Here is a 27,525-nt window from a genome sequence, read left to right on the forward strand (position 1 = left end):
TGGAACCCTATGTCCCAGACTCTCGGCATTCCTCGGCTGTGACCAAATATCGTCAAATGTTTCATTCCTCTCTAGTGCTGATCCACACAGAGAATGACAACCTATTACTGCTATCAGTTACTCTGTCAACTTGTAATAGAAGTCTGGTGGATTTAACAGGTTCTAGTCCTGTTGATGACCCACGATGGTGTCAATATGATGCCACATGATGATTTTTTCTTAAACCCTGTAAGTTATATGCAAAAAATTACATTAAAAACAACCATCTTCCACCCAAATTCAAGCACTCAAAAGCTAGGCAATGTCAGAATTAAGATTGCACTGACATTGCCTAGCTTTTGAGTGCTTGATTTTGTAACCTTAAAAATGTTTTTTTAACACAATTTTTGCATGTCATCTATATTAAGTTTGATATATATTTGATATACATATTGCTCAAAAGAATTGAAAAAACAATGTCTACTTTAAACTCAGTGTGCTAACAGGAATTAGGCAATGCAGTAAAGCAGTTAGTGTTTCTTCTCTGCTAGCAAAAAGGGTATCTAGAGGAAGAATATTTGAGGAGAATGTGTGCCTAGAAATGTAAATTGTAACCCTAAAAAACCCTCAATACCAACTGGTGAAGAGTTCACTGTTCTGCAACAGTAACTCGAGAGGCCTGAAACACTCATTACAAACATTGCTTTCATAGTATTTATCCAAAAAGGGTAAAGTGAGGAATCTAATAAAAATGTTTGTCATACCGATTCTCAAACTTTGTGAGATGGATGGATGGATATTTAAGGAGTTTTGTATATGTACAGAGCTGACAACAGGTTTTGGATAGACAAAAGACATTGAGTCACCGGTCTCTCTGTTGGCCATGTAAATTAAGCATTGTGGGCCAACACGGATGTCAAAAAGGGGGATAGGAAGTCAACAGGTGACAACACCAGAGAATAAACCCCAGGGGATCATTCTGACTCTGGAAACAAAACAATGAAATTTTGGGGTATGAGAAGAAGGCAAACACCACCTTTTTATCCTTTACTGAGGAAGCAAAAAGGACAGTGCTTTTTATATTAATGAAAAGGAGATCCCAGCCATGTTGGTTGGTTGAAGCTGGGAGACTGCTTTAGGTGAGAAACCACATCATACAAAGATTTCAGACTGTTAAAGTTAAGTTTAGACTCGAAGAAGCACGATATACTTTTTGTTTTATATGTAACCATTTCTGTTTCCATTACCTTTATTCAGTATCTCTTAAATGTTAGCCTTTGATAAGAAATTTAGGATTATTTTTGCATGAGAAATATATCGCAGGACTGTGATGTTATAAAGGATCTGATCCTGAGTTGTACCAATCAAACTGAGTGTATACTGCTCACTCCCTTAGGAACAGCAAACCTGGTAATTTATTTGAGAGTCCGGTGGTTAAGAGCTGGAGATTGCAGGGAGTGCTCCAAGGACTCAGGGGTTGGTGTGTGCCTATCACTAGCCTCCAGAGAGACCAGAACTACATGCAGTTTTCAAGGTATTGGCGTACCATGGGTTTATATAGTGGCATTATGACATTTTCTGTCTTATTATCTATCCCTTTCCTAATGGTTCCTAACATTTTATTAGCTTTTTTGACTGCTGCTGCACATTGAGTGGATGTTTTCAGGGAACTATCCATGATGACCCCAAGCTCCCTTTGTTGAGTGGTAAAAGCTAATTTAGACCTCATCATTTTGTACATATACTTGGGATTATTTTTTCCAATGTGCATTACTTTGCATTTATCAACACGGAATTTCATCTCCATTTTGTTGGCCAGTCACTCAGTTTAGTGAAATTCCTTTGCAACTCTTCACAGTGCGCTTTGGACTTAACTATCTTGAGTAATTTAGTACTGACTGCACATTTTGCCATCTCACTGTTCACCCATTTTTCCAGTCTCCCCTCCCATCCCACCCCAGTTTTCCATTTTATGGTCTTATGCATTTAGCACCTTTGAACATCAGGCCATTTAAGACACATCTACACTGGAAAAAAAAAAAAAAACCAACAACAACCCTGAAGCAGCAAGTCTCAGAGCTTGCGTCAACTGATTCCAGCTCACACCAAGAAGCTAAAGATAGCAGCGTAGACTTCCCCACTTGCACTGAACCCTGTGCTCTGGGACACTTCCTCCTTGCTGGGTCTCAGAGTCCAGATGTCTACGTTGCTATTTTTAGCCCTGTAGAGCGAGCCTCGTGAGCCCAAGTCAACTGACCTGGGCTCTGCGACTCACAGCTGCAAGTTAGTTTGTTTTTTCCCCACTGTAGATGTACCTTTAATTGGGTCGTGAACGTGGACCTGAGTGTAACTTTAAGCAACTCATCTTAAAAGAAAAACAGTTCCAGAACAAGTTAGTAACCATTTTTTCCTCTTCATGTGATTGCACATGTCCATTCCTTTTCAGGACACTCAAAAACATCTGCTATAGCCACTTGAGCTAGAAAAGCTGCTGAAGTTGCTTGGGATTTTGTCAAGTGTGTGCCATCACTATGCTTGGTGGGGTTATATTGGCAATGTCATAGCAATGCACATGCAAGAGGAAATCCATGACGAACAGTTGAGATGAGTATCAAAGCAATCTAGTCCTGTCCAAGTAAAAATGCCCTTCTGACATCTAAGGTATGGAGTCGCTCCTCATCTTTAGGAGGATGAGGCTTAGGGAAAAGAGCTGGTAAGTTTATTGCTGGTAAGTCAAAAATTTTGGATGCTGGCCTAATACACTTTGTCTTTCTGAAAGACTGTGTAGGAGGGATCATCTACCAAGACTCATAATTTCCCCATCTTCCTCACAGAGGTAACCGCTACCAAAAATGCCCCTTTCATGACTAGATGAAGAGCAGGTAGCCATTGGATCAAAGGCTGGACTCATCAACCTTTATAACATGAGATTCAAAACCCAGGTAGGGAAAGGATATGTTTCTTGAGGATATAATCTGTCCAGACCTTTTAAGATCCTAATTAACATGGGATTGGAAAATACTGAGTCACTCGTGATTGCAGGGCAGAAGCAGAGATAGTTTCCAGATGAACTCTGATAGAACTACCAGATACATCTTGCTGTTTCAGGCGGAACAAATAGTCCAGAACATGTATAAAAGTGTAGACTGGCAAAATCTCTTTTCCCTAAGACCATGAGGAGAACTGCTTCCATTTTAGCAAGTAAGTGCACCTAGTCAAAGGCTTTCTCCTATTCAGGAGAAAATTTGTTTTGCACAGTCTCTAAACGGACCACCTCCTGAGGCATTAACCATGCAGCATCCAGGCCAGGAGATAAAGAGCATCAAGGTTGGAATCAAGCAGGCGACCGTGGTCCTGTGAGATCAGGTCTGATTCTGGAGGAAGTGTCAAGGGAGGCCTGGTGGAGAGAGACAGCAAAGTAGAGAACCAGTGCTGATTAGGCAACACCAGTGCTGTGAGGATTATGTGAACATAATCCTGCTCAATCTTGAGCAATGCTCTGGGAAAGCATGGACTAGAAGGGCAAGCATGCAGCAGTTTGTCGTTCCAGAGTATGAGGAAGGCGTTCATGAGACATCCCTGACAGCGATCTGCTCTTGGACAGAAGAGTCAGCACTTCCAGTTGTGGCAAGCAGGAAACAGGTCTAGGTGAGGCCCCTACATGACAGAAAAATTAGTCTTCTTATCTCAAGCCTGCGAGATCACTCATGTTCTCTGCTGAAAGACCTGCTCAAGTGGTCTGCCAAACTGTTCTGAATCTCTGGCAGGTGAGATGCATTGGGGTAAATCATGCTGGTGATACAAAACTCCCAAACTGTATCACTTTTTCACAGAAATGAGCTGACATGGCCCCCTCTGTCTGTTCACATTGAACATTGCTGCTGTGTTGTCCATGAGGACATCCCTTGATCTGAGGGAGGAAAGCCCAATATGCTAGATGAATGGCCCTCAACTCTCTCACATTTATGTGGAGAACTAAATCTTGTTGTGAACAGACACCTTGAGTCCTCAGATTTCCTAGGTCAGTGGCTCTCAACCTTTCCACACTACTGTACCCCTTTCAAGATTTGTCTGATTTGTCTAGTGTACCCCAACTTTCACCTTACTTAAAAATACCTGCTTACAAAATCAGACATAAAAATACAAGTGTCACAGCACACTATTACTGAAAAAAGAAGAACAGGAGTACTTGTGGCACCTTAGAGACTAACAAATTTATTAGAGCATAAGCTTTCGTGGACTACAGCCCACTTCTTCGGATGCATATAGAATGGAACATATATTGAGGAGATATATATACACACATACAGAGAGCATAAACAGGTGGGAGTTGTCTTACCAACTCTGAGAGGCCAATTAATTAAGAGAAAAAAAACTTTTGAAGTAATAATCAAGCTAGCCCAGTACAGACAGTTTGATAAGAAGTGTGAGAGTACTTACAAGGGGAGATAGAGTCAATGTTTGTAATGGCTCAGCCATTCCCAGTCCTTATTCAAACCGGAGTTGATTGTGTCTAGTTTGCATATCAATTCTAGCTCTGCAGTCTCTCTTTGGAGTCTGTTTTTGAAGTTTTTCTGTTGTAATATAGCCACCCGCAGGTCTGTCACTGAATGACCAGACAGGTTAAAGTGTTCTCCCACTGGTTTTTGAGTATTTTGATTCTTGATGTCAGATTTGTGTCCATTAATTCTTTTGTGTAGAGACTGTCCGGTTTGGCCAATGTACATGGCAGAGGGGCATTGCTGGCACATGATGGCATATATCACATTGGTAGATGTGCAGGTGAATGAGCCCCTGATGGTATGGCTGATGTGATTAGGTCCTATGATGATGTCACTTGAATAGATATGTGGACAGAGTTGGCATCAGGGTTTGTTACAAGGATAGGTTCCTGGGTTAGTGGTTTTGTTCAGTGATGTGTGGTTGCTGGTGAGTATTTGCTTTAGGTTGGGGGGTTGTCTGTAAGCGGATACAGACTAACACGGCTGTTACTCTGAAACCTGTCACTATTACTGAAAAATTGCTTACTTTCTCATTTTTACCATATAATTATAAAATAAATCAATTGGAATATAACTATTGTACCTAGATTTCCGTATATAGTATATAGAGTAGTATAACTAAATCATTGTTTGTCCTGACTTCTCTAGTGCTCTGTTGTAAAACTAGGCAAATGTCTAAACGAATTGATGTACCTGCTAGAAGGACTCTGTACCCACCCCCAGGGGTACATGCACCACTTGTTGAGAACTATTGCCCCAGGTGAGCCCCACCCCACAACCCAGAGAAGAAACATCCATAACCAGAATCAATGTGGGTATGAGAGTAGCAAAGAAACTCCAATACACATATTGGTTGGATCCATCCACCAATCCAAAGAGGCTAACACTCCTGTAGGCACTCAAGCCAGCATGTCTAATGGGTGGCAGGTTGGGGAGCATACTGAGCTTACTCATCTCTGCGCTATCCTGAAATGCAGTCTGTCATGCCCAAATATATACGTGCAGGAAGCTATATGCCCCACAAGTCTGAAACAGTTCCTTACAGTCATGACTGGATGAGCTTTTAGGTCTGAAGAAATGGTTAACATTATCTGAAATCTGGTTTTCAGGACTGCTCCTTTGAAGTCTCATCTGGAGACTGACTTGTCCTCATTGATCAGCAAATCCAGAACGCTGAAGAGGGACCAGATCTTGGCCATACTCCATTTTACCTTTCTCTTGGGCCAACCCTTTACTGGCCAGTCATCCCGGTATGGAAGTACTTGTACCCCCGTTCCTTTAGAAATACAGTCACCACCACACATTTTGTAATTACTCACAGGGCCGTGGATAGATCAAATGGTAGGAATGTAAACTGATCCTGGGTGTTGACTAGAAATCTTAGGAATCTCCTGTGGCTTTGACAGATAGCCACATGAAAATATGCATCCCTCAAGTCAAAGGCAGCGTACCAGTCACTGGGATCAATGGAGGGAAAAATGGAGACTAGAGTGACCATACAAAACCTTATTTTCTTTATACATTTATTCATCTCTTGCAGGTCTAATACGGATCTGAGACCTCCCTTTGCCTTTGGAATCAGGAAGTGGCGTGAATAAAACCCTTTCCCTTTGTGCAGAGGAGGAACCTCATCTGTAGCTCCAAAAAAGAGAAGAGACTGCACCTCTTGAACAAGGACAGCCTTGTGAGAGTGGGTTTTGAAGAGAGATGAGGAAGAGGGAGGAACTGAAATAAACTGAAGACTGTATCCAAGTTCCACAGGACTTAGAACCCATTGATCTGTGGTAATATGGGCCCAAGCACACAGGAAGTGGGATAACCTGCTGGAAAAAACAGGTGGGAGAAACTGGTGTAATGCAGACTGGTAAACTGCCCTCAATATGGCAATCAATCAGACTGCTTGGCATTTCTGGGCTGCCTGGAAAGAGTCCCAGAGGAAGAAAAATGCAGATTCTGCCTCCTGTGATTTGCCCCCTTCTTTCTGGACTGGTCAGAATGTCTAGGCATGAACAGCTGATAAAGCTGGAATGACTGAGGGAGGAACTGTTTCTTTTTAGGATATGGGGTGTAAATTCCTGAAGACTTCAACTTAGCCCTCCAGTCCTTCAGACTGTGAAGTTTCTCATCAATGTGCTGCAAAATAAGAGTCGGATCCTCAAAGGGTAGACCATGTATCATCTGCTGCCCCTCCTGTGGAAGAACCAACAATTAGAGCTATGAGCATCTGTGCATCACTACTGCAGATGTCATGGCTCTGACTGCCATATCTGCCCCATCCAGTGAAGCCTGAAGAGATGTCCTGGCAGCCATATTGCCCTCTTCCAGTACTGCCAGAAACTCCTGTCTGGCATCCTCTGGCCATTTTTACATGCATTTAAGGACATCATCCCAGAGGGAGAAATCATATCTAGTCATCAGGGCTTGCTGGTTCGCAATATAACATTGCAGGCCAGCAGTGCAATATTTTTTTCCATCTAAAAGGTCTAATCTCTTTGCCTCCCTTTGGGGTGGAAGAAGGTTGTCCTAGACATTCCTTTGATTTAGTGCCAAAACCACTAAGGACCCTGGGAAGGGCAGTGTATAGAAATGTTCAAATCCCCAGGAAGGAACATCGTATCTCCACTCAGTCCTCTTAGCTGTTGGAGGCAAAGATGATGGCATTTGCCACAATACCTTTGCAGGCTCCAATATGGCTCACTTATAGGGAGCATCAGAATGAAAGTCCTGTCAACCCCAATACGTCACCCACCTATGAGAGGACAGCAGCAGTGCTTTATCATGAAAACAAGCGCCTAAGCTCTGCTAAGAGAAGTTCTTGTTCCACAATATGGCCAACTACGGCAGCAACTGAGACACGTGTAAATCACATTGAGAAGAGCTCACCATTTATATTACACAAAATAAAGGTGCAATTAGACTTTGGTATGCTATCATGTGACCTATTTGGCATGCTAGGACAGGAGACCTCTCTCTCGAGAAAACTATGCATTATGGTGCCCATCTACAATCATTTTAAGACACATCTTTCATATTTTGCATGTTAGTAGATGGAGAACCAAGACTTAGATTTAGGGGTGTAAGACTATGCTGAAGAAGTAAAGGGTCAGGATTCTCAAGGATGCATTAGAAATCAAAGTGATACTGAAGATTTCTGCCAGCCATGTCACAAAAATAGCCTCTTAGTTTCCAAGTACTTAACACACACTAATCTAGTTTACTTTCACCCTTCAAGCAAATATTTTGTACTCTAAAATCTTGTGCAGTATCAAAGACAAAATGTAATCAAATGAGGGGGGGAAACTATTCTATAAATTCAATTTAATTTATTGACAAAACTGGAGACACTTACGTCAAATGCAAAGTTGAGAAATATAATACAAATTAAGTTGAAAACAAAATACAGTGCAGCCAATACTGAAGTGCTTCTGTTTTCACTGTTAATGAAAGACTCTTGTCTTAAAAACAGCATTCATAAATTCAATTATTTTTCCAAGCAAAAAGTGACAACGTAAACATACTCTACCACTGTGTAATTCTACTCCATAGAATTCAAGGGTTCGTGCTATGTTTATATAACAGGACTCTGCTTCAGATTGCTTGAGACCACTAAAGAAAAAAAAAAAAGAAGTTATTAATTTTAACTACCTTAAGTTAGAACAAGAAATTAAGCTCACTGACTTGACTATTTTAACTTATTACAAATGTTTCTTTTCAAAGCAGAAGAATCCTGTAGTCTGGAGGCTGACAGGTTGATCATACCTGCAAATAGCACAGAAGCAGCTAAAAGATTCAGTATTTTAGCTCCTTCTAGACGCCTCCTATATAATCCAGGGAATTGCATCACAGCCCTATTTGAGCATAAGAATGGCCATACTGGGTCAGACCAAAGGTCCAACTAGCCCAGTATCCTGTCTTCCAACAGTGGCCAATGCCAGGTGCCCCAGAGGGAATGAACAGATAATCATCAAGTGATTCATTCCCTGTCACTCATTCCCAGCTTCTGGCAAACAGAAGCAAGTTTCAAAGTCTGAACCTTTAAATAACTAAAAACATAAGGCATAACTATTCACAGGGGTGGAAAAGATTCCATACCAATTGCTATTCTCACACAGAGTCATGCTTGTGCTCCAGTCTGGTGATTAACTGAAAGTAGCAAGCAGCCTACCCCAAAGAACAAGCAGAGGAAGAGCACAATGAAAGGAGCTAATTAAAGAAACCCAGCTACCAAAAAACAATATATGAAGAAGTTACGTCTACTTTAGTGTTTTATGAATGAACAAAGAAATTAACAGAAAGCTACTCCGCAAATCTCCTCATAAAACCTTCTATTTGTTTTTGCCAGAGATGTGGTAACAGACCTTGATAAATGTGCTGCAAGATTTGGAAGAGGGTTTCCCCCAGTCTTCTTGTAAGCTTCTGCATTTGCTAACCTGAACTGCTGGGATATGTTTGAAGCTTTCACACCTTTGTTCTTCCCAGCATAGAAGAGGAACAAGACATGAAATTTCCTAATTGGAAATAATTTGATCTGCAGGTATCAGGTGTCACCATCTGACCTTTTGAAACTCAGTGCATTTAAGGCAAAACAAATTAAGAGTTACGTCCTGGTAAAGATATGTCAGAATCCTCCAGTAGTTCTGACTACCACTTTGTTTTTTTAAAAGGCCTTTACAGACAATGCAACATACTAACTGATCATTCTAGCAGAAGTGATTGAAATCCAGAAAGACAAACTTAATAGAAAGGAAGTATAATGATGAAGGAAGCCCAGTCCAACTTAGTTACTGCCCTAAAGGATCTAGGGATGAGAGGAGAAAAAGACAACCATTTGCCAGATGAACTTCTGAAGGCAGTTAGTGAGGTACCTTGATTTGAGAGTCCTGAGGCTAATGAAGCTACCAAATGACCTGAAATCAGGAATTGTAAGAAACGGTCATGGCCTTACAGCTATAGTAAGAAAGCCAGGTTATGAAGACTTTCCAGATGCAGTAGTAACTCTAGATCAGGGGTTCTCAAACTTCATTGCACCACGACCCTCTTCTGACAATAAAAATTTCGACATGATCCCGGAGTGGGGGCAGAGCCTGAGCCCGCACAAGCCCCGCTGCCCCGGGCAGGGGGGAACCCTTGGACTTCCAGTTCTGCGCCACAGAAAGTCTAACACCAGCCCTGGAAACCCCATTAAAACGGGGTCACAACTTACTTTGGGGTCCTGACCCACAGTTTGAGAACCGCTGCTCTAGATGTAAAATCCTTCCTAAATCAAAGGAGACCATCTAGCAGGTACTCAGTATAAACCTTCACGTCCATTCTCTCAAATTCCAGGTCATTAAATATGTCTGTTAGTCTGCCTGGAAGTGGCTACTACAGTGACCACTGCAACAACAGATCTACAGCAGGACTTAAGGACATCTCCAACCAGGAAAACCAGGGCCAACAATGTCAAAAAAGAATGAAGTGGATTACATTGACTATGTCCTTCTCTGATCACTGTGACAACGCTAGGAAAGAGTGACTTGGGAGGATGACATATATCATAGGGTATAAGCATAACTAGCCACCATTCTTTCCTGAGGTCCAAGTAGTTTACTCAGAACCGCAGTTCCACTGACTGCTGCATCTAGAAAACTGCCAATACTGTTCTTTGAACATTGCCTGGAATAGGAAAAGTCTTGGAGATGTTTGCATCCCAGGACTGCAACCCAACACATCTCCTACTATGTTGGAACAGTAGAGAGAAATCACAATAATCATTTGGTTATCTGACAGTTGATTAATATAGAAAGCTAAGAATTGAAGTCTGTGTGTTTATGAGTCCTATCAACTGCATTTGCAAAGTTTTGATCAGGGCCTTAATTCTACTAAGATGGAGGAAAACACACACAATATGCCTACAGAAAAGGAGCAGATGTAGTATCGTAAGCCCTAAACTAAACAACAGAATTTAATCATGAGTCTGTGTACATAACCTGCACCAAAGCTGTAGGTGTCCAGAAAACCAAATCAAAGAAGGAATCAGAAGACAAGCATAAAAATCCCACCTGCTCCGGTGAAGAGAAATGTTTGGTCACCTAACCAGAGACAGTTTGTCAGCATGTTGAGTGGACAAGCTGAAACTACTCCTCGTATCTCTTCCCAACACTCCTGGCAGTCTTTACCCCAAACCAAGAGTTAGTGATATGTCTGGAACCCCTCATGCTAGGTATATATAGGATATGTTACCCCCAAAACAGAACTTGTAGTTCCTGTAGCTTTTGCCCTAGGGTTAAAGTGTTTATCCTTTTCCTCAAAATTGCTTGTCAAACTTGGCTACTTTCTTAACAATTTTGTCTAACTACCCCAAAAGCATGTTACCCATTTGGATCAGGTGGATTCCAGAGATGGTGTCCACCTCTTCAGATCACAGTCAGTTGGCTCTCCTAGCTACTATGGTACAAAATAAAGAATGATCAGAAAACCTTGTTATAAAAATCACATATCTACAGAAAGGAGAAATCTTTTTGCAGATTTAGAATTTTTTGTGTGTGAGTTGAAATAAGAAAGGACAGCCAAGATTCCTGAACGTCTGCAGCATTACCAATTAGTTATGGTGTCAACAGCTTTCCTAGCAGATAGTGTGCACACACCAGTGTCTAGAACAAGTGTGTTCAGGAGACTTCTGTGAGCTGGACTCAATCTCTCTCCAAGCTATGACAGTGTAATGGAGAGAGATATGAAAGTCTTGTGTCAGAAACCACACTGTACATGAGTTTGTCAAGTTTGTAGCATCTTTGTGTGACCTAATCATTTCATCAATTCCACTTTTAAGACTATTGAGGGCAAGAACTCAAACGGGAAACCTGGAAGAGATAAAGCAGGACATGGCTATTTACAGTGCAGTCCCTGCAGTTGTGTAATCCCCATAAAGGGAAGAATTTAAAGGGGACAATCTGGTCTAGGAATTATGTATGGCCTATGGCAGATTTTGCTAACTCACATCAGTTTAGACAGAGTCTATCATACCAAATAAACATAATTTCCCAGGGACCCTAATAAAGGATGGGAAAAATACTTTCATATTTTTTTCCTTCTAATGGACTCCCTTTAGGATATAGGATTTGTCTTAGTGGATCAGATCCTTGGTCTAGCTAATCTAGTATCCTGTCTCAGACACTGGCAATCACCAGATACTTCCAAGGAGGATGTGGAATAATCAGATCCTTCATGAAGGTCTCAGCCTAATCCCTAATAGTTAGAGATTGGCTTTAACCCCCAAGCAGAAGGTTTCAAAGGAGGGATTAGGCCCATTAGGAAGTGTGAGGTTCTTTACTAGGCAAATCTGCCCATGGGTCATCTCCTCAATTCTCAAAATCTGATTGCTTCAAATGAGGCAGTTAAACTCCTTGATTATCAGTACTTTGGTGTACCTGCTGAGTTATTTACCATCACCTATCACAAATAAGCATCACAAACACCTGACTCCAGTATTTAAATACTCAGAGAGGAGCCTGAAGAAAAAAAGGAATCTCTTTCCTCACAGGCCCCATCTTTATCCATATTCATATTGTCCACTGCTCTGCAGGGATCCAACTAGTCACTCACTTCCAAAGATGACAGCTGTCTGCAGTGAGAAGTTGACTTCAGCCCCTCCATTCAGTGCCCCTTCACAATCCTCCACTGGCAAGAGTGATTTCTAACAGTCCCCCACCATTTTCAATTAACTTACTTATATCTGCATCCAGCATACAGGTTTCCAGCCATACCAGTAACCCCACATTTTTGGTACAGACTGCCAGCAGGGATGGGAGGAGTCAGCTTCAGCTTGTCCAGGCAAAGTGAACAACAGCCCTGATTAGCAGTGGCCATTGACAGGGAGAGCCAATACCCCTTACAGTGTGGGTGTTACCTCACTTGTGCCCAGGGTTTGGCTGTCTGACTACTCCCGATATTCCATGACAAGGGCCTGGAGATGTCAATAGGGGAGGGAGTAGACAAAGTGCAGAACAGTACCTAAGAGGAATTGCCAGAACCATTGGGTCTACAGCCTAAATCCTTGAACTATGAAGAGCTGCTGTGAAAAAGCTGTTCCCTGTGGTACAGAAGCAACATACAGGAGCTGTGATGCAGCACACAGGCTTCTATGGTAGAAGACTGGAAGACACCAAGATCTTTATCATATCTCCTTCTGTGGCCTTTGTGGTCCAGTTAATCCAGTCCATCCATCACAGTCTAGAAGATTCCTTCTATATGTGAGGACCAATTTTCCTTTAGTGTTTTTCATCTTCATCTATGTCACTAACATTCAATGGATGCAAGACTTCTTTTTTCACTTAAATTAAATACCTTCCCCTTCCTACCCAACTAATGTTTGCTAGTTACACCTCGCCAAACAAGCAACACAGAATTAAAAGGGTAAAAAGTGACAGATAGATTGAAATTTTTAGTTTTGAAGGACCTTTACATTTTTTATTTTTGCCTAGAAGACTGAATTTAATTATAATTTAGTTCAATTTGAAGTATTTGTTATGATGGACATAAAAAATAAAAAGTAAACCAAATAAATTTTAATTTGATTTTAGATGAACTTTAAATAGTCAGAAAATTAAAAAGATACTGTAGTACTTTTTTCCTATGTGTTGCAGTCTAAAGGTTAAAATTTTAAAATAGAAATAGAAATAGAAAGTACTAGGCATAATGTAGCACAGAAGTTAACTATTGTCCTGAAGATAACCTCTTTCCTGACTCCTGACCAACAGACTTTCCTTAAAGATACCCAATCCTAGCAGCAAATGTCAACAGTCAGACATTAAGATCCATTTAACGCATCTCTGAGATTAAAACAAAAATGGAAAATTTCATCTCAAAGGTAATGTAAATAAGTTATGAAAACAACAAAAAAGTCACAATGTAAATTAGAATTCTAACTTCACTCTAGTAGAACATTTGCTAATGCCTTTAATAACTATCAATACAGTACTAGCTGTGTTAGTAACATATATATAGTCAATAAAAATGTTTCCCCACTTATCCCACACAGCAAATTTCAGCATAGATCTGTCAAAGAAATCAAGAAATCTAGCCACAGAATACATGCAAACCAAGCTCACACCCAACACATTTTTTCACTAATGACTAACAGCCATAATGATTCAAAACATTTTAAAATGACATATCTGGCCAGCTGTAATTAGCTACCACCTTTTCTATCTTAAACAGTAAAACCCACCAATTATTCATGCTTTCCATAGCCCGATGAGAATCCCACAGGATTTTGATCATGGTCCAAAGCCCTCTAAAGCAAGGAGCTCTCAAAGAAATGCCCTCAATGTCTGCCTGACACCAACATTAATTTATTATACTTTATAAAATAATCAGTGGCTCAATTAATGAAGATTTGTTTTTAAATTTAACTTATGCTATATTCCCTAGTATATAACTTTTGAATACATATATTTCAAAATCAGAAAACTTAAGCTTATTAAAAACAATATTAATGTAACATTCAGGAATATTAACCTTCCCTCCCCTCCCCAATTTTCTTTTTGAACTCATGAGGTGGGGAAGGAGAGGGAATGGGAAAGATATTAAAAGTATGTGTTTACCTGTGCTGTTCATGTAGTGACTCTACTTTGGTTAAAAAATCTTGGTTCTGATCTGGTATGAAACGATAATTTGAGAGATATCCTGAACGATGTACTGAAGAGTTATGGTCTCCAAACTGAGCTGTTAGGGGAAAAAACACATGCACAAAAAGGTTTCATAGACAGCCTCAGCTTAGTGTAAATACTGTTTACAGGAACTCCCCCTTCCGCACTAAATGGCATATTAACCAAGAGTAAGTATAGTTGTGGAAAACCGCAAGAATTAAAGATTATTTCTCACTGACCACAGTTTTGTTTAACCTACTCAATCTTAAAACAACAGCAAATGAAAATCTCTTCCAACATATAAGTATGCTTATCATAAATACTTTTTTGGGCACTGATTAGCTTAATACTTTTTTCAGTTACTCATTTATCCATACTTTTGCTTTGTTTGCCATAACAAAACTTCTTAGACTGCACATATTGCACCAGCACAGAATATAACCATGTAAAATGTCACAGGTGAAACAGAATTGTCTAAATCAGGGAAATCAAACTGAGCCCATTTGATGTGTGTGTGGCCCCCTTACAGATAAAGAATCTGTAGACTGAAAATTCATTTTTTAAAAATGTCTTGTATTTAAAACTATAAAGAAAATCTTCCAAACTTTAACTAATGTTGTTTTGACCCATTTTAACTACCCAGTTGTCATTTATCCATCTTAACTGAGTGTTAACATTTCTCATGATAACCAATTCCTAATTTGTGCATGGATTTACAACAATCATATATGCACAATCATATATGCACAAATGGCCAAATAAACAAAGGATGGAAATAGTATTCTAGACAAGTGCCCATAATCATATTTTCCCACTGGTCGATGCTGAATATAACAGTAAATGGACATATAACAAAAATGGACATATTGTTCTCTAGCAATGGGATATCTGCTATAAATTGAAGGACAGCATATGGCCCTAACTTTGTAGCCTCAGCCCATGAACACAAGTCAAAGATGTAATTCAGCCCTTCCCACAAAATAAGTTTGACACCCTTCGTCTAAAGATCACCCTTTATGGATAGCAAGTCAGAGTTTGTTAAGGTTTTTTTGTTGTTGTTTTGGGGTTTTGTTTTGATTCAAGCATTTACCTGCTGCTAAAAGAATTACCTAGAACTAATTTCAGTGGAATTCTAAGTTCACAAGTATAGATGTACACAAATGATTCAGCAGTAATGCTTTCATATGCCAATCAAAAAGTGATATGATACTATGCAAATCACTAGAACATGAACTATTTTTCTTAGCACAGAACAAACAGTACTTATTATAAAACATTTAAAGCATTAAAAATATAGAAAAAAGTTACTTGTAACTTATTTTGTGGATAAGCACAAGAACACATACTGGTCTGCACTGCAGAAAATTCAGTATACAATAAAGCCTTGGCCAAGTCACCCAAAGTACATTTTTCTAAACAAGATGCCATTATTTTACAAAAATGTTAAAGGCCATGAAATATGAAATGGCGGGTTAGCCAAAGAATCAATATTTCTCCATAAAAGAACCCGTAGCACAACAATTGAGGATACCTAAAGCAAAGGGAATGCCGAATTTAGGAATACTGGCCAATTAAGATACGAAGGAAAAACCTCTACACCATATGAACCTTAACTACTGAGATATAAAAGAATGAAAGTTGTCAGCACCTTTGAAAATATAGTCCCATAGCTACTTGTCAGCACTAACTGGGGTCACAACGCATATTTAAATGGAAGAGAAAATTAATGGACAAACATGAAGTAATTTAGTTTGGTTACTGTAATGTTCCTACTGTCCTTTGCTCCTAAATGCCTTTGAAAACAGCTTAATTTTTGTACTAGTTAGCAAAACCCACTCTTGGCAGAAAGATTTGGATTTAATGATAAATATCTAAACAAACTTTAACAATGTTTGTTAAACATTAACTCTTCCTTTGAAAGCAAACCAGTCACTTGTATGAACTGTGCCAAACTGAAAAAATTCCATATACTGCAACACATTAATGTAGATCCAGGCCAATGCCTTGCACAGATGTGCACAACTAAAGGCTAAGGCTATAGAACCACAAACTTATTAACTGTTTATCCAAAGTAATCTATGCTTAATAATGATATCAAAATAAAATATGCACATTTCAGACAACTGTGTTTTGACTGGCATGTATACTTATTTTTCCTTTCCAGCAATTAAAATTTCTCAATCTCTTCCATATAATCTCTGACCCAATATTTTTGTTTTTTTGGGCAAAGCTGAGCGAGGCTTTTTTTGGTTTTTTTTCATACCAAAGTTGGTTTGAAGCATATTCTTGTCAACAGGAGACTACATTGCCAAGAATAGTACATCTTAATTTTCTACTTCAAAATCTATGCTTGTGTTTCTTATCGTAATTTTACCTTCTCTAAAGAGAGTACCTATTGCTCAGTGATTCATTATGAGGTTGGGTTCTTCTAATTCATCTTCCAAACATGTAGGCTCCTCTTTTCTCTCCCCCTCCCCACCTCCTTCCTAGCTAGGGTCATCCTTGTCAGGCCAGCAAGGAGGCGCAGGTTAGACTTGCATCTCCAACTCCCCAGACAACTGCAATAGTTGAAGAGATTAACTATAATAAACTCTGCTTAGTACACATTGTAGAAGAGTAGTCTCAAGCATCATCCCACTTTTTTTTTTTATTACCTAAACAATGGAAAAGAACTAGGATGTTTTCATCTTTCCTGCTTGTGGGCATCTGATGCTCTATGATTCATTGTATCTGGGAAGTAATCAGCAGTATAACAATCTCAACAAACATGAAGAAAACAATCTTCAAGGAAATGGAGCCAAGGGGGAGGGGGGGGGGAGTGGGAGAGAGAAACACAACTTTTATTTGAATTTGCATTGATCATTTAAAATGTATCTGAAAAGTTTTAATAAAGAACAAAATCAAAGAAAAAAAAAACAGAACCATTCAAAAAGCCATAGTAAACAAGGAGAGCACACCTATTTAATAGTGCTCGGTCAATGCCTGCAATAAAGACCAAATAGCCAAGTGGCAAATTCCTTGGATGAACCCTTTAGATAATATGCCTAACAAGTAGCACAGTTGTGAGAGTCCTCAATGAGGTAAAAGGATGTTGACAAACATTTAAAGGCCTGAAAAATTCCTGTGTCTCTGTCTGTCTATATATAGTGGATATTTATGCTTTGTGGCCCTGGCCTCCCATGTAATTCTAAAAATGGTTCAGATTTTCCCCAAGGATTAGTTTTGTATAGAAGACATTCACTGCCTGGTTAAAGTGTGTAACAGTTTCTCTTGGTTGTTGAAAGGCTTAGGTCATACACAAGGTAGATAAAAGGACTTGGGGGGGGGGTGGAGAGAAGAGGAAGGACAAATAGATTTGTAATCTGCAGTGTTGCTGTAGCCGTGTTGGTCCCAGAATATTAGAAGACAGACGAGGTAATTTCTTTTATTGGACCAACTTCTTTTGGTGAGAGAGACAAGCTTTCAAGCTACACAGAGCTCTTCTTCAGATCCAAAGAAGAGCTCTGTGTAGCTCGAAAGCTTGTCTCTCTCCTCAGGAGAAGTTGGTTCAATAAAAATTACTTCACCCATCTTGAGTCTCTAAACAGATTTGTAGACAGTTTCTAGATTTGAGCAAGAAGTCCATGAACTTTCATGAACATCCATGCTCCTCAGGCTTAGTACCTCAGCTGCTGGAAGCCTTCGTGTTTGAGCAGACCTTTGAAAAGAAAGTCCCACCAGACCAGGAATCCAAAGATGCTCAATTGACAGAACTATGGAGAATTATGGGTGAGTAGGTGACTATGTTTCTGTTAGCTAACTGAGAATTTCATTATTATCATTCTTCTATGTGCAATTTATGTCCAGTCAGCCAGCCTGTAGATTTGCTCTTTGCCCAAATGCGTTTGAAAGATGAAGGAAGTGGTCTTGAAAAATATATGCACAAATTCCTTTGGGACTATTTCAAGAGATTTTCTGTCTGATGTGGATTGTTTAAGAATCCTTTGGAATTAAGCCATTGGGGCTGGAAATTTCCTTTAGGAAAAGGTAAACCCTGATGTGGAAGGCTTGAAAACTTTGGAAGAAACTCCTATTTTACTATTTCTAAGATACTAAGGGAAAATATTATTAAAGCCATAAGACTTGGAAGGCCTTGACTAAAAAAGAAAATAAACCCCATGTTATACTAACACATTTTATTGAAAGCTTCAGCTAATCACCTCAACTATGGTACAGCAATCTCCAATCTATTGGGTTGCACAGCCTCACCACTGTAAAGAGCTCTGTTGCTGCTGCTTCAGCAACAGCACTTGCTTGTGCCCCAGGCTATGGCTCCCCTTAAAGGGACAGGGACCGTCATTTTTAAAAATGTATTTGCAGAGGAAAGAGATGATACCGAAGGGGGAACAAGAAAATATCTGAGCAAAAAAGCCATGATGATATGGTTTTAAAACTGGGCAAGCTCCTTCCTTAACACTGACATTTTACTGCAGGATCACAGTCATTCACATTGTCCAGGGGAGTTGGCAGACTGGTAATATAAACGACAAGCTAAGAGTTGCTGGTAGGCCCAAAAAAGTGATAGTCTAACCGCTCTGCAGTGGAAGAAAACTGGCAGGAGAGATATTTAAACTACCTCTAATCTGCATATTTTAGCAATTTGGGTGTTCTACAGCCATGACAGGCTGGCACATGTGTTTGGCTACACTGCTACATTGGTAGGACTAAAAGGCATGTGAGGCCACGCTGACCTGATGCACACAACTGAGAAAGCCTGAAATAGAACAGAATCAGCATGTGGAATTTTTAGGCACCCATACAAGAGCAGAAACTGGTTCCATATCTTGGGAATTCAAACCACCTAAGTTCATCTACCCCAGGGGTTCTCAAACTGGGGGTTGGGACCCCTCAGGGGGTTGCGAGGTTATTACATGGGGGGGTCGCGAACTGTCAATCTCTACCCTAAACCCTGCTTGCCTTCAGCATTTACGATGGTGTTAAATATATTAAAAAGTGTGTTTAGTTTATTAGGGGGCTTGCTGTGTGAAAGGGGTCGCCAGTAAAGAAGTTTGAGACCCACTGATGCACCCTCAATTTGTTATTTTAATTGTGATTTCAGTTTCAGAGCTATTGGGAGTCAGAGCTGCCCTCTGGAAGAAACCCTGATCAAAAGCTTGAAGAAGCAGGGCTTAAGATAGCAATCACAGGGACTGAGAATTGAAGCTAAGGCCTTCCCTGGAACAACTAGGGAAAAAAAACCACCTAATTCTGGCATCCTAGGGGGTCTAACGCCATGGACTTTTCTTACCCCTCTGATTTACCAGAGCCTCAGAAGCACTCCTGGACTCCATTTTTCACCTTAACCAGCAGAGAAAAATAGCAAGTGCCAAAGTCTTATAGTTTCAAAACAGACCAGATCCTGCTGATGGACTTTTGGCCCAAGTAACCTGGGGTTTGAACGTCATTTCTACAGTGGGAGAGGAATGAATGGTGAAGGGCAATGGAGCCAGGCTGGGAGAAGATTTAAAAACAACAACCACATAGCCTTCTGCTTAGAAAAAGAGAGCAGAACTCTAGAAGAACCTCCTGCTTCTCCAAGCAAGGGCGAGAGACTGGAGAGCTGTAGATGTAAGCACTACTTTGTACAACTCCTTCAGCTGGCACATTGAGAAATTAGGAGCAAGAGTGAAAAGAAAGAGAGGTACCTATGTGCTTGGACAATATGGAGGAAGAACTTAGTCATAATGAATCACAATTTAAAGCACTCATAACCATTTATTTCTTGGATTGGGGCCTTACTGACAGCAAAAGCAGCAGCAGTAGTAGTAGTAAATCTGCTACATGAGGTTTTAACTAAAAGCAGAGGATATATCAACTGTGTAGGACAATCTATTACATTTCACTTTCTAGAACTTTGTGGGCAATAATCTTAGTTTACAACATAAATAATAAATAGAAAAATAGGGCAGGATTTGGCATTTGAAACGTTATTTAATTGAACTCATGAGTAATAAATTATTTTAAAATATTTGAAGAAAATATACATCTCATTAGTGACTGCTTTTAAGAAACAAGAAATTCAAGATGTGCTGAATATAAAACACAGTGTGCAATATATAATGTTCAACATAAATTCAACATTAAAAGTAACATTTAATCTGCATATCCCCAATATCTGAAGAACAGTCTTTGTAGTTATGATAAATCATACAGTCACATCAACTAATCTGACACAGTCATACAGATTGTTCTACTCTCCTGTAATTTTTTACTACCATCAAACAAAGTGAAGTGTAGCATAACCAAAAGGCAATGTATCAGAACAGTTTTATTTTAGAACTTCACTACTAAAGCCAAACAACCATGAAAAGGCAATATGTAGAAACAGTTGTTTTTTCAGAAGCATGATCTATTCCAGGCAACCACAACTACAGCACTGAGTGGTTAGCAACATTTACAAAACTGAAGAAAACCTATAATAAGAATAAATTATATTTTACATGTGAAAAAAGAGAATGAATGAAATAATTTCCTATACAAGAAGTAGTCCTGTGAAAAAGAAATGAAAATGTAAAAATAAATATAAAACTTAATACATTATGGAAGCTCAAAGACAACAGCCACATGTTTTTAACCAACAATTGTAGGTAATCAACACCTTAAGATTAATCTCCTCCATACACAAGAGATAATGCATGAGGAAATTGCTGCTGAAAAGTCATAGTAGTTTAGCAAGAAATGGGTCAAACTGGGCTAACCAATGGTAGTTCAAGCCAGCAACTCCCCTCCCCCAACCCTGCCCCCCTGCCCCAGGCTGCTATTTTGTACTCCAGAATCTCAGATTTCATTTAGAAGATAGTTAAATTAAAATCCAAAACTGAAATGACAATAGTTTATAATACCTATTCTCAGATAAAAACCATTATCAGTAATCTATATCATATCATTATAGAGTAATGATATATTCAGTAAAAATAATGGAACCCTATTAGCAAGACAATAGACATGTATTTTATTCGTCAGGGCAGTATTTTTCCCTATTATTAGGATATCCCATATTTTGCTGAACCCCGAGGCTCACAGAATGAACATGGGGATTACACAAGCAGCAACAAAAACTATAGTAGCTTACAAAAGGAAATGAAGGAGGTAAACAATTTTTCAACTGGGAACATCACTGTCTACAGATGGCAGGGCTATGGATATAGATTTACGTGAAAAAACCCAAATATGCTAGAAAAAACATCATATATACACTACAGTCTATACACTGTAATCTTACCATTAGTCACCCCCTCCCCCAGTAACATGAGCCTTCCCCTCCTCTTTAATTGCCTTTCTCTATACACTGCTTTATGAAATACCTCCTCACACCCTTAGTTCATTCGTATTAGCTTTCCTGGACGCTCCCGCATAGAAAAACCCTTAGAGTGAAAATATGTTTTAGACCAATTCATACCGTAAGTTTTATACAGAACACAAATGAGGGCACTGATTATTTCTAATTCTTGAATCAATCTAATATTTTCTATAGCATAAATTTAATGAGCATGCTATCTCTATTTAGTGAAACTGCCCTAGGCATACAAATATAGATAACGGGTCATGTATTCTTTCCTTCCAAGTAGCTCCTTAATCCTTCTTTACAATGCATCAGTTTTAGCATCAATTTTGTCCAAGAGGATAGGTAAAGAAAGTCTTCTGCACTGGAGTTAGCAAAACAGCTCAGTGGAAGATAAAGAACAGCTCAATGATGGTCAAATATTTTACCAGCCAAGAAAGATCTGTCATTACTTACACTGTACGGCATAAGATGCGAGGACAACAGCAGAATTAAGAGGGCATAACAACCTGAGAAAAGAGAAAAACAGTTTTTTTTAATATATATACTTACACATAGCATGAATAGGTAGAATATTAACCATTTCTCTGCAATGTATTTTGTAACATTTAATATTAATCTTCAGCAACTCTCACTGACTTTCTTAAACAAAAGACAATAGTCATAGCATAGTAGGGTGATGAAATTAAGTTGTGTAACAGCTCATTAATGGAATGGAAATAACTTGTCTTAAATGGATATGTTCATATCCTTGTTGGATGCTTATTCTGGAAAGTGAAAAGGAAGGAAAGATTTTCTTGCTTTGGATATAACTTTAATAACTGCAGTCTATTATTTTTAACATGAGACATGAACATTAAAATTAGCCAAGTGCCAAGCGTACAAATGCAGCTCTGATCTACAGTCTACACAGAACTTGCTACCAATTTTTAAAGACAACAGGTAATGAAGATGAAAGGTTTGGACCACATTTTAGACTTTCACAGATGCAGACGAAAGACAGAAGGACATGAGAGCCTTCTAACTTATGCCTACCAAGCAGAGACTACGTAGAAATGAAGTCCATGAAATCTCCTGAGGTCAGGGCTCTTCTCTGCTAGGACCATCTGAGGGTTAGAGGGATGTGGCAGGCCAGGGAGAGGAGAGCATGCACCACACTCTTAAGGGGTGGTACAGTCACCATGCTACTCCCTTCACAAAGGAGATCTACTTTTGAAGCACAGACAACTTGTGCCTCCTGATACCGGAGGGAGGGAAGAGGGGGACAACGTATAGGGAGGGACATGTGATTGTCCCTCATGTCACCTCTGGAAGGAAATTCCAGCCCCACCTCCCTGGGCCAGAGCAGCCAATTCCACGGGTTCCTGGGGGGCTGAGGCCACAGGAGCAGGTGCTTCTGAGCCCAGCTGGGACTGGCCCTGGCAACTTTCAGCACCAGTGTCTCCCCAGAGCTCACAGATACCACAGCAGGGGAGCACGGGAAATGCCCCTACCACCAGCTGAGCAGAGGGGTGGGAACCTGCTTCTAGCACTTTCCCCAGCGACCTCCTGTCCTGCACCCAGCCCAGAGACCACCCTGTTCTCCCCACCCTACCAGAATTACCTGCAGGGGGTGAAGGGGGCTATGCCTCCCCTGGCACATTTCCAGCTCGCTCAACCCCACTCCCTGGCAGCCAGCCCTGGGCGGGAGCAGGATGGATTCCCTTCTCACTCCAGCTAAAGTGGCCACTCAAGGTCAAGGTCGCTGCCTCTGTGCAGGGCAGCAGCTGCCTGAGAGAGAGCGCCCAGCTGGGGAAGCAGCAGCAGCAGCCCGCCCCCTACACTCCCTGCCCGGCCCAACCTTCTGGGAACAGGGACCAAACAAGCTGGAAATGTGCCAGAAAAGGGGAGGCCTAAGTTTCTTCTGGCACAGCAGGCTATCAAGGTTTGTGCGGGGAGGGGAGAGGCGCCTCCCCCAGCGTCCCAGCCTCGGATCTGCCACGACCAGGGGAAGAGATGCCTTTCCCCAATCCCAAGCCTTGCAGCTACCGTGGTTGGGGGAGAGGCGCCTCTCCCCTGGCTCAGGCTGCTGCCACAAGAGAGGGCTGGGGGGAGTCCTCTCTCCCCAGCACAGCCCCAGGATAGCCTGAACCCCAAACCTCTCATCCCCGGCTCCACCCCAGAGCCCTCACCCCCAGCCAGAGCCCTCACCCCTCTGTACCCCCAACCCTCTGCCCCAGCCCTAAGCCCCCTCCCACACCCTAAACCCCTCATCCCCAGCCCCACCCCAGAGCCCGTACTACCAGCCAGAGCCCTCACCCACCCACACACACCCCAACTCTCTGAGCCTCCTCCCACATACCAAACCCCTCGGCCCCACCCCTGCCACACATCACCTACATATTGGTGCACATAACAAAATTCATTCCAGACATGGATGTAAAAAGTTAGAGGGAACATTGTGGGAGCCTCTGGCTTGCTCAGTCTCTATCCCCAGCAGCCATGCCCGGGAGGAGAGCAGAGGGGAAGGGCCACTGCCGCCTCCCCAACCAGGTTCTCACAGGCAGTCGCTGAGCTGCACAGAGCAGTGACCCGAGCGGCTACCCTCAGAAAGCATAAGAACCGACTTCGTCCTGCCCCTTCTGCTCTCTGCCTGGGCTTGGCTGCCAGGAATAGAGGCCAAACATGTAAGGGGGCAGGTGCAGCAGGAGAAGGACAGAGCCCCTCTCCCTCACCCAGCAAGCAGAAATCTGGGGGAGGGGGCGCTTCCCCCCAACACACACACACATCACCTATGTGAAGCACAGTGCCCACTGGAGCTCAAATGAGACAGTTTCCTCTGGCACAGTCACAACATGGGTTGCTCCTTTACAGAACCAACTAGCTCAATGGATGTTAGTAACATTGTCATTTGCCTGTTTTTGTAAAGCAATATTCAATTAAGAATATTTTTATGATAGCAAAAAAATCTACTCAAAAACAGATTTTTTTTCTCCTTCACTGTTCCTTTTTATGTCCAGCTATTGAAGAAAGATTACTTCAATAAGAATTTTTCATTACCTTCCTTCCAAAATATCTGTCTTCAGTTGTAAGAAGAATAAATGCCTAGAAAACAGAATTTGGAAGAGTTGATTCATGTTCAAATATCAGATTTAATCATTTCTAAGAAATCTATATATAAAATTAAGTTATATGCATGTATTTACAAACAAACTATGTGTACAAAAGTATAAGCCTACTTGGATATTCCTTTAAATCTTTAACTATGTGACTGCTCACGGTCATTCACAAGAATTAAGGTCTTTTGTAGTTCCTATTAAAAGCCAGTTCCAATCTTTAATTAGGTTAAAGGGTCACTGTTAAATGATTAAAGGTTTCCTTGGATTCAAATACTAAGCGCACTGCCTCCAAAGTGCCCCCACTTAGTCAGTCTCAGGGGATAAGAGCCAGTTAACTCAGTCTTATGCATAAAATTGCAGAATAAAACCATTAGAAAATGAGGCTTGCCTAGCTCCCATGAATTTTGATTTTAGATCCAACCATCTGTCGAATCTGTGTATCAAACATCTTCTTTATAACAATAAATTATTGGTTTCAAGAGCTCATTCATAAAGTAGCTCCAATGCCCTCCTCATATTTAAGATAGGATCAGAAATCTTAGTTATATATGAATCAATCACAATTTCTTTTTATTCATACATTCTAGTCTTTGACAGCTATTTGTATGGCACATAAGCTGGTATCATTAAAATTTAAAAGGACAATTTAGTAATGACATCTAAAAAGGGTTTGAACTCTACAAATGTTTGCATATTCATAATGTAATAGTGGCTGAACCAACTTTTTATTTGATTAAGGTGAAACTCCGTGCATGGTCTGCATGTGCTCTTCTTAAAGGAATAGCCACATGAAGTTACTATGTTATCAAATACATTAAATACATAATGCAAAAACATCAAGATTTACAATTCATTTGTCAAGTCTGTATGCTCTGCTTGAAAATCATACATGCTTCACCTGTCAGTCAATGGATTCATAGATAAAATGCATAATGCACAATTCTGTATTTAACTATGGAAGCACTGTTTACAATTCCATAGTTAAGGATGAATTAAATTTAGCAGTTAAAACTGGGATTCAACCACTGTATTATTATTTATTATTTGTATTATCATAGCACCGAGGACTCCTATTCATGGACCAGAATCCCATTGTGACAGGCACTGAACAGACTCAGAAGACAGAGACACTCCCGCCCCAAAAGAGCTTATATTTAGATTATAAAATAAGAGAGAAAAAATGGATGCAGACAGAGTGACACTGGAGTACAAGGAAACAATAGGACAATATTGGTCAGCATGATAGGCAGTGGTCTCTGCACAACAGCAGCCTAGTTGGCAAGTTTTTTTAGGCCTTGCAACAAAGGAGAGTTTTAAGGGTTTTGAAGAAGGATAATAGTTAGTTTTGCGGAGCTTCTCTTGCGGAGAGACAGCATGGAGGTGCCTGTTTGAAAACATAACAAGTGGGCAATAGAAGCTGATATCATGGATCGACTGGAGACAGGAGTCATCTTTTTGATACTTAATGAGAGGTGATAGATAAAGTGGTAATAGGTAATGAAGGACCTTGAAAGTAAAGACAAGTAGTTTACATTTGATACAATAGAAAAGAAGGAGCCAGTGAAGGGATGCAAAGAAGTGTGACATGGTCAAAGCGATTGGATAGGAAAATGATCTTTGCAGCAGCATTCTGAATGGGTAACAGTGGGGCAAGATTGCATTTGTCAAGGCCAGAGAGAAGAATGTTGTAATAATTGAGACATGAAATGATAAGAGCCTGGACAAGAGTTTCAGCTGAGTGGAAGGATAGCAAAGGCCGTATCTTAGAGATGTGATACAGAAAGAATCTGCAAGACTTAGACATAGCCTAGATGCGAGGACCTAAAGAGATCCAAGTTAAAGATGACACCTAGGTTATGGGTCTGAGTGACAGGAAGAATGGTGGTGCTGTTCACAGTGAACAAGAAAGGAGGTTGCAGGGAGGGGTTTTTTCAGGGGTGGTGTGTGAGAGAGCAGAGATTAAAAGCTCTGTTTTTGTTTGAAACTGACAGCACTTTCCCTGAGTACAGAACGAGTTTTTTTCTGAGAATTTATAAGTAAATCTTAGTCTGTGAGTTAAAAAAAATTATTTAAAACAGGTTCTTTAATAAATGTAGCACTCTATGTCACAACAAATTTTTTGTCCTTATTGATTTCAGTAACAAAACAGTCTTCAAAACTTCCTATGTAATAAAAACTCACTGAAATCTTGTACAACTTAGGCTAGGTCCACACCACCCGCCCGATTCGGCGGGTAGAGATCGATCTTCTGGGATCGATTTATCGCGTCTCATCTGGACGTGATAAATCGATCCCAGAAGCGCTCCCCCGTCGACTGCAGAAATCCTGCTCGCCGAGAGGAGGAAGCGCTGTCGACGGGGGAGCTTGCCTGGGCCGCGTGGACCCGCAGTAAGTAAACTTAGTTCGATCTAGGAAACGTTGACTTCAGCTACGCTATTCTCGTAGCTGAAGTCGACGTTTCCTAGATCGATCCCCAGCCCCAGTGTGGACCAGCCCTTAGCCTCACTCCCATTAGGAACAATGTGAGATGGTGTTCATTTTGAAGAAGGGCTTTGCCCTACAGTGACACCACAAGTAATTTTTTTATATGAATAGGTCTTTAAAATCAGTTTAATCTAATCGAGGACTATAAACACTGTTATGCACTTATAGTTGTATGGGTATTCTATGGCATCACTATAGAACTGAGTTATGGTTGTCTGAGTGCCTTCACTGTTCACTTCCAAATCTCAATATGTTTGGATTCTTTTATATAACTGTAAGGGGTCAGACTCACCCCTGCGGCACCCCCTGCTGGTCGTCTGGGGAATCAGCTCAATCCAGCCCGGAGCGCCCTCTGCAGGCCAGTGATCCGCCTTGTCGTCTGCACTGGCCCCTGTGTTCCTCCCAGGACCCTGGTGCCCCTTGCTCTGGGTGCTGCCCCCTGGCAGTACCCACACACACTGGGTCTCCCCTCCCCGGGGAACCCCCACCCACTAACCCCACCTCGCCTCAGTGCA

General features: G+C 40.8%; 1 protein-coding gene across 6 annotated transcripts in view; it reads right to left on the reverse strand.

The window, feature by feature from the left end:
• PTPN3 (protein tyrosine phosphatase non-receptor type 3) overlaps positions 1-27,525 on the reverse strand; it is a 341,924-nt gene that overhangs the window by 148,019 nt on the left and 166,380 nt on the right. For all 6 annotated transcript variants that reach the window (XM_008169326.4, XM_065584007.1, XM_065584011.1 and 3 more), the window contains 4 exons: positions 24,468-24,512; positions 21,885-21,937; positions 14,063-14,183; positions 8,000-8,087 (listed from right to left, as the gene is read on the reverse strand). In XM_008169326.4, coding sequence (XP_008167548.4) covers positions 8,000-8,087; positions 14,063-14,183; positions 21,885-21,937; positions 24,468-24,512 — 307 coding nt within the window. The remainder of the gene's footprint in view (positions 1-7,999; positions 8,088-14,062; positions 14,184-21,884; positions 21,938-24,467; positions 24,513-27,525) is intronic.

This window comes from Chrysemys picta, chromosome 2 (genome assembly GCF_011386835.1).
Source record: "Chrysemys picta bellii isolate R12L10 chromosome 2, ASM1138683v2, whole genome shotgun sequence".
Lineage (NCBI taxonomy): Eukaryota > Metazoa > Chordata > Testudines > Emydidae > Chrysemys > Chrysemys picta.